Source organism: Chroicocephalus ridibundus, chromosome 1 (assembly GCF_963924245.1).
Source record: "Chroicocephalus ridibundus chromosome 1, bChrRid1.1, whole genome shotgun sequence".
Classification (NCBI taxonomy): domain Eukaryota; kingdom Metazoa; phylum Chordata; class Aves; order Charadriiformes; family Laridae; genus Chroicocephalus; species Chroicocephalus ridibundus.
Genome location: NC_086284.1, coordinates 157,648,800 through 157,659,218, shown reverse-complemented (window position 1 = coordinate 157,659,218; position 10,419 = coordinate 157,648,800). Strand labels below are relative to the sequence as shown.

Sequence of the window (10,419 nt, the reverse complement as noted above, 5' to 3'; positions counted from 1 at the left end):
TGTCTACTGCCTGTTCACAGTTTATCTCACCTCCCCCTCTAAGGAGAACACTCATCTGTTTTGGTCTTGGGTAAACCCTCAGAGGAGGAGGCCCCAACCCAGGGAACTTCTTTGTAAGGAAAAACTGGTGACAACCTCATCAGTCTTCCCAAGCCAGGCAGCAAATGCTGCCCTGTCTTGCCTGAAGTCCAGTGCCCCTGGAGAAAGCAGGCAAGACTAACCAAAGATGGGTAACCAGGGGCCAAGCTGGTGGCCTTTAAAAGATGACTGCCCCTTGTCCTGCACACATTCATCTGAACTTGGGGCTTCCTTCCTCCTCAGCCCAGAGTGTCAAGAGCAAACACCCCGCTCACCCACATACACACCTCGGAAAGTTGGAGCAAGCCCCTGTCTCCATGCCTCCCTTTGGGACCACTTGGCAAAACACCGGGTACTTGACACAGAAAACTTCCCACTGGGGGCTGGCTGGAGAGGAGCACTGGCAGACATACAGTCCTTACAGAGCGCTGCCTGCTGGGACCAAAACATTCACTCGCACCTTCGCTTCCCTCCAGAACAAGAAGTCTCCTGGTACCATTGCAGAAGCGCAGGATAATGACAGATAATGAGGAGGGGAAGCACAGCCCTTGTTTACAGGTGGACACGAAAGCTGTGTAGCTCAAATGACTCTAAAGGCAGGCACAGAGCAGAGCTTCCTTGACCCTGCCCAGGCTAGAGCTGCACGGTTATCCCTCTGCCTTTAACCCCTCCGGCATCTTTATTAGCAAGGACATCTACGCTTAGATCAATTTTATCCTGTTCCACAGCCTTTTGGCAATTAGCTAACGTTGCCAGCTTGGCTATGGAAATCAGCTTCTCACTCTTCTGTTGTGTAACTGGTCTCCCAGAGATAGCTCCTCTAGATGTCTTCTAGCCCTAGAGCGACTAAACTCAAGGGTGGAAAGGCACCAGCTCTGCCTCTGTTTTTTTCAGTCTTACACAGGACCATCAGTGGCTGAAAGGGGAGTAGCAGGGGATGGCAGTGGGCCAGGGGCAGGAGACCTCTGTGTGGGTCTCACAGGGGGATGCTTGCTGGCTCAAGCCTACTGAGCTATTCCCACCTCAGAGGTGAGAAGGACAGGACGGCAATCACGCGAACTCATCCCCAGTCCACAGAGGAATGCCCACCATGCAATTGCAAATGCCCAAGTGATGTTTGGGGGAGGGCAGGATGGGGGCTCCTACACAGGCAGATGTGTAGAAGTCAGCTCTCTGGTCTCCTGCGTGGTCTCCTGCCTTCCTTTTGCTCACACCCAGGGCAATGGGCTGACAGCTCTGCAGAGGAGCCTGCTGTGGTGGGTGGTTTTTCTTTTTTACCTTTGAAGCCATGGTGGGACAGGGGGAACTGGCACTCAGCTTTACACGGGCACAAAAACACTCACTAAGCCCTCCAGAGTCCTTCCTCCCTTCACACTGGAATTCTGTCCTTGGAGCAGCCGGAGGCGGCGGAGGCTGCGGTGGTGTGACTGCTGCCCCGTCCTGCCTAGCTCTTTAATTCAGAGCTATCTTCTGGCTGGAAGCGGTAATTGCACCCTACCCAAATGCTGCATCTAAAGCCACCGCTGTCGGTCCCTCCTCAGCAGGTACAGAGAACATTTCTGAACGAAAAGCCTCTTTTCTGCAGCCCCGTGCACGTGCAAATGTTGCCCTTTGGTGGACGAGGAGCCGGAACTCAGTGGAAAAAGGCTCCAGGGGTGAGCCTCCCTGCTAGACAGTGGGGTTGAGGGAAAGGGGCTAGTCCCCATGCTCAGGGCTGTGACTACAGCCTTCTGATCAAGAAGGTGTTGGCAGGAAGGCCGTGACATGGTGGAGGGTGTTGTCTCTTCCCCATCCGAGAGAGAGGCCAAATATGGACAAGTATTAGGGAACATGGGCATCTCCCATGGAAGCAATGAGGAAGGATGACCTCCGTCTCCTAACACATGGTGTACACCAGATGCAACTGTGGTCACCATGGGTAACCAGCCAACAGTTTGGTGAACACTGAAACTCATTAAAACTAGTTTCCAGCAGAGCTGGGTGTTGATGGTGGCTGTTTTTTGAGCCCGATGGATAGTAAGCCTGGAGTACGGACTCACCCTTCGTTTCACACAGAGGTCACCCACTGGAGAGGACCCTTGACTGAGGAGCAGATCACTGGTATCTAACACGACACAAAAGCCAACCAAAGCTTAGTCAAACACAGCTCTCCCATATGTGCTCTGCTCTTGAATAAGAAATGACCTCCCACCGCAACGGATGGAGGCCTTCATTGGGTGTCTTCCCTCCACCCAGACCACTTTCACCAGGCTGGTAGCAACTCCTTCCCTCCGAGCCTGCCACCTTTCCATCAGATTTGGCTAAAACTGGGCAAAGAGCTGAGAAGGCAAGAGGGGTGGGCTGGAGAATAGGATAGAGCTGCAACACATCAGCGCTGCCTCCTTCGGAAACACAATGAAAATTCAATGGCTGCCTTTTCAGAGGCCAAAGGGACCCGCTTTGGTCTTATACATCCCCTCTCCCTCGTCCACCCACCCACAAACATTTACCGGCGCCCCCCTCCTTTTACTAAGACCTTACTTGCAAGTGCTGCTTAGCTGAAAGACTCCGCGCTCACAAGTGGGAGACGCCACGCGCCGGTGCACAGACACGCACGTACCCGCCACCCAGCGGGGACAGGGTGGCCGTGGCAGGAGGGTGCTGGGGCCTTTGGGAGCAGAGGGAGGGGGACAGGGGCCCACGCAAGGAGCGGGGTTTGCTCGCAGGCGGGCGGGCGGGGAGGTGGGACACAGCAGGGGCGGGGGAAAGGGCTGTGCCCCCGGGGTAGGTCCCTGCGCTATAAAAATGACTTCGGCTGGATCCAGCGGTAGGGAAGAGAGGCAGCTTCCACCTCTGCTCCTGCCTCCAACAGCATCGGCCGGGCAGGAGGATGCTGAGCAGAGCCAGGCCCTGAGGATGAAGGTCCAGGCGCTAACGGTCACTGCTCTCCTCCTGGTGCTGCTCTCTTCAGCTCCGGCACCATCTGAGGCAGTGGGGGGCCGTGCTGGCACCCGGGAGAGGCAGCCAGGACCTGGGAGCCATGGAGAAGACCCTCGGGCACCTGGAGATGGAGGGGACAACTTGCCTTCGCAGGGCTCGGAGGGCAGCCACCCCCTGTCCGGTGCATGGGAGGTGATGGGAGAGGCCTCTCCCAGCTCCAGGTCCCCCAGCAAGGCCATGGCCAAGCCCCCACTGGGCAGCAGCAAGCAGGACCCCCTCGGCAAGCTCCGGAGACTCCCACGGCAGCCCTCCCGCAGCAGGAGCCCGGGGCTGAGCCATCACCTGAAGGGCCACGGGAAGTTCAACGGGGACACGGTAAGCACAAGCCGCCTGGGGCCAGCGAGGATGAGGGTTTGCAGTGGGACCAGGAGTGAGGGGAGGCACCAGCCCCCCGCTCCTCACCCCGGGGTCGGGCAACTCAGTGAGCCCCTTCAGCTCACCCGCCTGCAGGGCACGGAGGGGCTGCACGTGATGGTGTTACAGGTGCCTAATGAAGAGGATGGGGCCAAAGAAACGGGACCTTGTTATAACAGGGAGCCAGCAGCGGCTCCGGCAGGTCTGTGCAGCACAGAGACACCGAAACCAGGCAGGACAGCCCCAAAACACGCTGCCACGCAGGGGCGGGAGAGCACCCTCCCGGCACAGACCTGCGCCCTGAGCTCCCGGCAGTTTTTGCCCCCCAAACTCTCACAGTTTGGCTGCGCACCCGCGCCAGGCAGGCAAGGGGGTTGGGAGAGCAGGGCTGGAGTGGCACCAGGCAGAGGGTTCCTGCACCCACACTGTGACCCATGGGCTGCCCTCACGTTGGTGGTACCTGCCCGAGCGGCTCAGACAGCTCTCCAGCTTCAAAACCGTGTCCCCCGCACACACCTGACCCCTCAGCATCCCCACGCAGAACCTCGCTGCCCGGCAGTCCCTGTGGGGACATAAAAAGCAGATAGGACTGAGGGCAGCAGGAGCAGATGCTGAGCGCTCCGTGTCCCTGCAAACATTGGGTAGAAAAAGCCACTTTTGGGCCATTCCTCATGAGCCGAACGTGAAAGCACTGGCCACAAGACAGCCTCACAGCGCTGTTCGGCTTGTGGGGTAGGCAAGGGTGGTGGGCAGGGACAGCCCTACACCCCACCTGGCACCTGGCGAGGCTCAGGGCAGAGCCGGCGGCTGTGCATGCAGGTGGTGAGCGGGTCAGGAGGCGAGCGCAGGCCTGGGTCCGTGTCCCACAACGCCATGCCCAGGAGGTGGGCTGAGGACACCCACCTGGTGCCACACAGGCGGCCGCCCTTCAGCCGCGGGGGCCAGCCGCTTAGCGAGCTTTCTGCTCAAAGCAGGAACGGGCTGCCCCTGAAACCGCTTCCTCCGGCCCCGACTTCTCCAGCTGCTCGCACGAAGCTGCTGCTCTGCAGCCTGCTGAGCAGCTTGTCCCGCTGCTGCAGGTTTTACTGCATTATGGTACCATTTTAAGTGGAAACCAACCATCCAGCAGCAAATGCCCATCCCAGTATATCGTATCATCTTCTGCAACTTGGCTTTGCTTTCTAAGGAGAGCCTCTCCGGCCTGCCCGTCTGGGGGAGATGAAGAGGCTCTTTTGAGCTCATCTCACCCCCAAGGTATCACATCGCTGTCAGCTCCAGTGTGCCAGAGCCAACAGCCCCTGGCAAGTGCGGTCCTGGGGCTGAGCAATTCACGTCACCCCAAACCAACAAAACCGGCTGTGGGGCACGCACACCCCAAAAGGAAACCGTCTGACTCGACAAGAGGCTGCTCTCAGGCAGCCCAAGCCTGGGCAGAAACAATCTCTTCGAGCTTGTGCATGGCACAGGCTCCTGGGGGCCGTGGCTCTCAGCAGCGTGAGCAGAGAGCGATGACAAGGCTGTGCCTGGGAGGGGGTGCCAGGCCAGGGCTGGGCAAGGCTGTTTGCCGGCACCGTGGCCACCTCTCTCCCTCCCTCTGTAGCACTCCTGCCATGGCATCCATTCCCGGCCCTGCCAGAAGCCCTCTGACTGCGGTGGCTGCCTGGGGCTCTACACCTGCAAGCTGCCTGCTGGTACCTGCGACCTGAAAGCCGTCTCCAGGCAGAGAGGTAGGCTGCAACCCCCCCCCCGCCAACCCGCCCGCCGGGGAGCCCCCCACACAGCCACCCTTCGGCTACACCCCTCCACAACCAAATCAGGCCCACCTGTGCAGAGCATGGTCTCGTCTCCTAAACTCCACGCACGGGGCTCCCCATCTGTCCTGTCACCACTGGCCACCGTCAGTTGGCATTTTCCCAGCACCCTGAGCCCTCAGAAAGCCAAGGATGGGTACGGGGTTCAGGGTTTAGCAGGTGACTTGGGAGTCACCAAGCTCAGCTCGCCTGGACTTCACGGGCTCCCAGCCCCGCAGAGCTGCTCACGTTGGCGTGTGCGAGCTGCTTAATTACTCAGGGACCATCACGGAGTGGAGATCGCAGTTTTTAACATTTAACCACACAGAGAGAGTGTCCCCAGTCTCCAGCATCCCTCGGCCTATCCATACTGCCCCTGGACTGGCCCCTTGCCTTTAGCACCCACATACACATGGTCACGGAGGAGAAACTCATCCAAGGCTCCAAAGCACCCAGACACCAGCTCTGGTGCGGGAAACCCTTGGTTGTGGGATGTACAGTAGGCAAGTATAATGTTCTGGGTGTATATACAGTAATATATATAGTGTGTGTGTACGTTTGTAGTGTACAGGGCTCTGTTCACACAGTCTTCCCTCGGCATCTGCTGTTGGCAGCCTCCTTGGGAGGACACACGGGCCCGTTGTCAGACCCAGCACAGCCCATCTTACAGCTTCTCTTCACAGGTGGGTTCCTCCAAAGCCTCCAGAGCCCTGAGGGGCGCAGGGTCCTCCTCATCCCGGAGCAACACGGCTCGAGGTAAAGCTGGAGAGGCTGTCCTGCAGCTGGAGACCAGCACGCTCTGTCCGAGTTTCATTTTAAATCCTTCATGACATGGCTGTAAATATCACTTTCACTGCACTTCTCATGCCGCTGTTTTTTAACACTCCCCTGGATTTTGTACGCTACGTCAGCTTGATTCCTGCTTTCCTGAGAGCTGCCAATGAAAGCACTGAGTAACCACAGAGCCAAGTGATGGCAGAGCCCACTTGGAGACCCCTAAATGAGACAAACGGGGCTATTTCACAACCCATTTTGATTCGAGCGAGAAGGATGTTGCAGTAAAAGCTGACAGTATCTCAGCATGCTCACACGCGAGTTCAAGCTGAGCCAAGGGGCCTGTCGGCATCGTGTGCCCCAGGGAACCCGCCCAGCTCCTTACCACGGCTCCCACCGAGGAAGACAAAGTCCCACGCTGTTGGAAACGTCACCTGAGAAGGGGAACGCAGAGCCCCCGGGCACAGGCTTGGCGGTGGGGGACCATGTAGGAGACCTGCTTCTGGAGGCCTAAACTGAGCCACGAGAGCAGCTTCATTTAGCACGCCACAAAGCTTTGTAGGCATCCTGGCCGCCTCTGCGTTGTGTGGGTGCGTCCCGGCTTCGCAAAACCCCTTTTGCCTCCATTAAAAACACCTTTTAAAAAGCGAACCAAAACACAGTGTTTGATTCACCTTGACCTCCACTGCAGTTTCCTTTGGCAGACCACCACCGCCTCCTCTGATGGAGTGGGCTTTAAGTAGTGACAATTTTGCTCAGTACACCATCCCCTGGTCACCCCTGCGGGAGCCTGACCCTGGGGAGGGGGCAGATAAATGCCCCTGGCTTCTCTGACCCCCTTCTATCGCTCCTTCAACTGTCTCCGCAGAGGAGTTGGGGAGTGTAGAGATGCAGGTGCTGCCTACCTGCCCCTGCCCAGCACGGCACTACTGCTCTCCTGCGTTTATGGTGCTCACCACAGAACCACAGAGGGGTTGAGGTGCGAAGGGACCCCTGGAGGTCATCTGGGCCAACCCCCTGCTCAAGCAGGGTTACCTAGAGCTTTGGACACTGCCCTCACAAGCGGTACAAGGGAAAAAGCTTTTGCACCAGTTGGAAAGAGCCCTCATCCTGCCCTCAAGCTCCTCAAACCTCCCCTGACACCTCCCACCTCTCCTCCCCACCAAAACAGGCAGAGAAGCCAGCAGGAGGGGGGCAATGGCAGGTCCTACCTCCTCCCCACCCAGGAGCTCCAAAGGCAGCAGCAAGCACGCCCCCCTTTCCGGCTTCCTACTGCACCCCCGGCAGCAACACCTGAGAGGGGAGCGGAGAGCCCGTCTCGCCTTCCAGACGCAGGCTCCGCTTCGGCTCCCCCTGCAGGCAGCCAGGCGAGCGAACGAGGCCACCCGGGCTGCGAGGCTCACGGGGAAGCCGAGGGCTTGGCCAAGCCAAGGGCTCAGCTCCTAGGTGTCCTCTCCGGCTTCACCAACCTTCCCCAAAACACCAAGGGTCCACATGCCTTTTACACCACTCGGTTTTAATTACACTGCGTAAGGAAAGGCCTCTCTGCGTGCCAGGACACCCTGGCACAGCCGCCCGAGGAGCTGGCCGGCCCATCAAGTCCTCAGTAGGTTTAGTGGTTCCCCCTCACCCCCTCTCCCTTGCTTGGAAGCTCCTCCTGGTCAGTCCACATCGCCCCTGCAGCCCTCAGCATCCTCGCTTTGCAGGGACCTATTTCCATACATCTCTGTTCCTCCCCTCCTCCATGCCCGAGCTTTGCCTGCTCAGTACCGTGGGAGTCCTGCTTCGGCCTCCTGCAGCACCAGGCAGAGAGGAGGCAGGGCAAGAGTCATCGGTTAATAATTGTTCTAACCCCAACATAAATAGAAAAAAAATACAACAAAACAAAGAATTGACTAGCTAAGAGATCCAATCCGCTGGGATGCCTGCAACGTGCTAGTGCAGAGTTCAGAGAGTGCTTGGTCCAGTGCATGGTACTGTAGATATCCAGAAACCTGTCCCGGCAGCCCCGCAGCCATCAAATCTTCCTGCGGCGCCACACATCCATGCGAGCACGTCCTGGCTGCAGTCAGCTCGCCCGAGGCTGTTGGCTCCTGGGAGCAGGCCGAATGGAAACAGATGATAATAGTCTGATTTATTGCTGTTAAATGGTAAAGCCATTCTCTTCTGTGGAACGGGGATGTGCTTCGCTCTTACTTTTTGTGGAGGAATTTCATTTTGCTACCTGGAGAGAGAGAAAGGAAAATGGACTCCCCACAGCGACAGGTAAAGCAAGTGTCACTCTCCCCCCCACTCACCACCAGCCATGCAGGCCTATGCAGAGAATCATTCCTGCTGCCAGCCTTTGGTCCTTACCCACCTCCGCCTGCCCTGGAAAGCTCAAGTAGGTGCCTGCAGAGCAGGTCATAGCTCTGCCCATCCCCTGGGGGCAGCGCTGCAGACTGGGACCCTGCAAGCTCCCAGACACACGTTCCAGAAACCCAGTTGCCCAGTGGTCCTGGAAGGTGAAGGTATTACTAAGCTCACCTGGGCAGAGCGTGTGTGGGTAAGAGGCAGGGCACACCGGCCTCACTGACACTGCTGCTCTTAAATGGCCAAGAAAAGACAAGAGGGCCAGGGATGTGATCTGAACAAAAGATCAAACTCTCTTAGCCATGATGTCCAATGACTTATCAAGGACTTCTAACCTCAGTCTGTAGCTCTCGTCTAGCCTCACTTACAGCAGAAAATGGATTCAGCCTTAGGATACTCCTGGGCGACTCCCACCACTGATCCCTAAGGGCAAACCTGAAGGCCGTGGAGGCTGTGTCACTCTCCCCATCAGGAACTGCCTCCACCACCCCTGAGTCACTGGTTGCTCCACTGCATCCTCAGACCCGTCTGTATCCTTTGGAAGGCACGACATAGCTCATGGCCCAAACTTTGGTTCCCCACCAGCCTCCAGACAAGTGGCAGACCAGGGGACAGAGCCAACAGGGTGCTGGAGCAGGGATACATGGCCAGGCACTGATCGCTCAAGACTCAGAGCGCTGCTCTGCAGGAAGCCACATGCAGTCACTAGTAGAGTCCTACCACCCTTCAGCAGCTTCTCTGCTGCCAAACCTGAAGGCAACAAGAAGCCCAAGCCTCCTGAGAAGCCAAGGGATTTGCTTGTTCCTTACCTAGGCCTTTCAGGAACCTATTGACTCCACTCTGCTCCCCGCTGGGAAGTGTTTCCAGGTACTCCTGAGCCCGTACCTCAAACAGACCTGCAGAAAAAAACAAGTCAACAACAATCGTCACACAAGATTTAACCTCTTTTACTCAGCCACCTACTCAAGTGCCCACTGCTCGCTGGTGCCTGGCGGGGAACGGCTAAGCCAGCATCAAGCAGCAGCAGGGATGAAAAACTTCAGCTCCCAGTAGAGCCCTTGGGACTGTGGGATAACAGGAGTGAAACAACAGAAGCAGCTCTGGGAAGGACACGTGCATTCATGTTTTCTACTAGCCAAAACAGCTATAACCAATCCATACACTGTGCCAGCAGTGTACCCCTTCTGTGACGGTCCTGATGGGAATTCAACATGGAACAAAGAGGCACACACATGGAGGATACTGTTTATGTCCCTTACTGCAGCGGTGAAGGGTGCCTGTAACGCCAACCTCAATGAGAAACTACCAGATCACACACAAAAAGCCCCCATTCTCCACTATGTCCCACTATGCTCCTGTGAGGCGATGTGCCCCTTGGGGAAGATAAGGAAGCAGAGACAAAAAAATCCCCGAGTGACTCCCTGAAGGCCACCCAGGGGTGTCAGAACAAACCATCAGCCTGCACTCTTGCTTCCCTACCATCTCCCTCCTGGTGTCCCAGCATCACGGTGCTGGGGATGGGGCTGGTGAGCATGTGCCAGCTCTTGTGGGAGCAACAGTGGAGTTTCCACAACTGCAGAACCCAGGCAGAGCCCCTCACCTCTGACCCCCTGCTTCCGCAGCTCCCGCTCCTGAATGAAGCCCCCGAACATCTGTGTCTCCATGAAGACCTCCAGGAAGCGTCGGAGGCTCTTGGATGAGACAGACTTGCGGAAAGCTTCGCGCTGCAGGGTCCGCTCCTCTCGCTCGGTGGGGGTCAGGAAGAGGGAGTAGTGGCCCACGATCTCCACAAAGAAACGGACAAAGGCCTCTGACACCACCTCATTCAAAGGGCTGGTCTCTAAGGAGAAAAGAAAGAGGCAGCGGTGAGGACAGTGCTGTAAGAACATGCTAGGAAAAGCCCTGGGCACAAACTCCCTGGCTTTTTACGACCTGAGCAGGAAAAGATGCCCAAGACAGAGAGCATCCTAGGAAGTGCTTGCCATGGAAGAGGACTGGGCTACTACTCCCTTGAAAGCCACGCAGCTTTGTCTTGTCTCCCCTGCAACCAGGAGATGCCCCTGCTGCACCCGAAAGAGCCGCCTCAGCCCAG

General features: G+C 57.4%; 1 protein-coding gene across 5 annotated transcripts in view; it reads right to left on the bottom strand.

Annotated features, from left to right (window-relative positions):
- Nucleotides 1-7,308: 7,308 nt before the first annotated feature.
- DENND2A (DENN domain containing 2A) overlaps nt 7,309-10,419 on the bottom strand; it is a 63,473-nt gene continuing 60,362 nt past the window's right edge. For 3 of the 5 annotated variants that reach the window (XM_063320090.1, XM_063320080.1, XM_063320072.1), the window contains 3 exons: nt 9,928-10,167; nt 9,137-9,223; nt 7,309-8,199 (listed from right to left, as the gene is read on the bottom strand). In XM_063320090.1, coding sequence (XP_063176160.1) covers nt 8,168-8,199; nt 9,137-9,223; nt 9,928-10,167 — 359 coding nt within the window. In that variant the 3' untranslated portion in view covers nt 7,309-8,167. Of the gene's footprint in view, nt 8,200-9,136; nt 9,224-9,927; nt 10,168-10,419 lie in introns of those variants that run through there. The other 2 variants (XM_063320064.1, XR_010069056.1) reach the window with 2 other exon arrangements.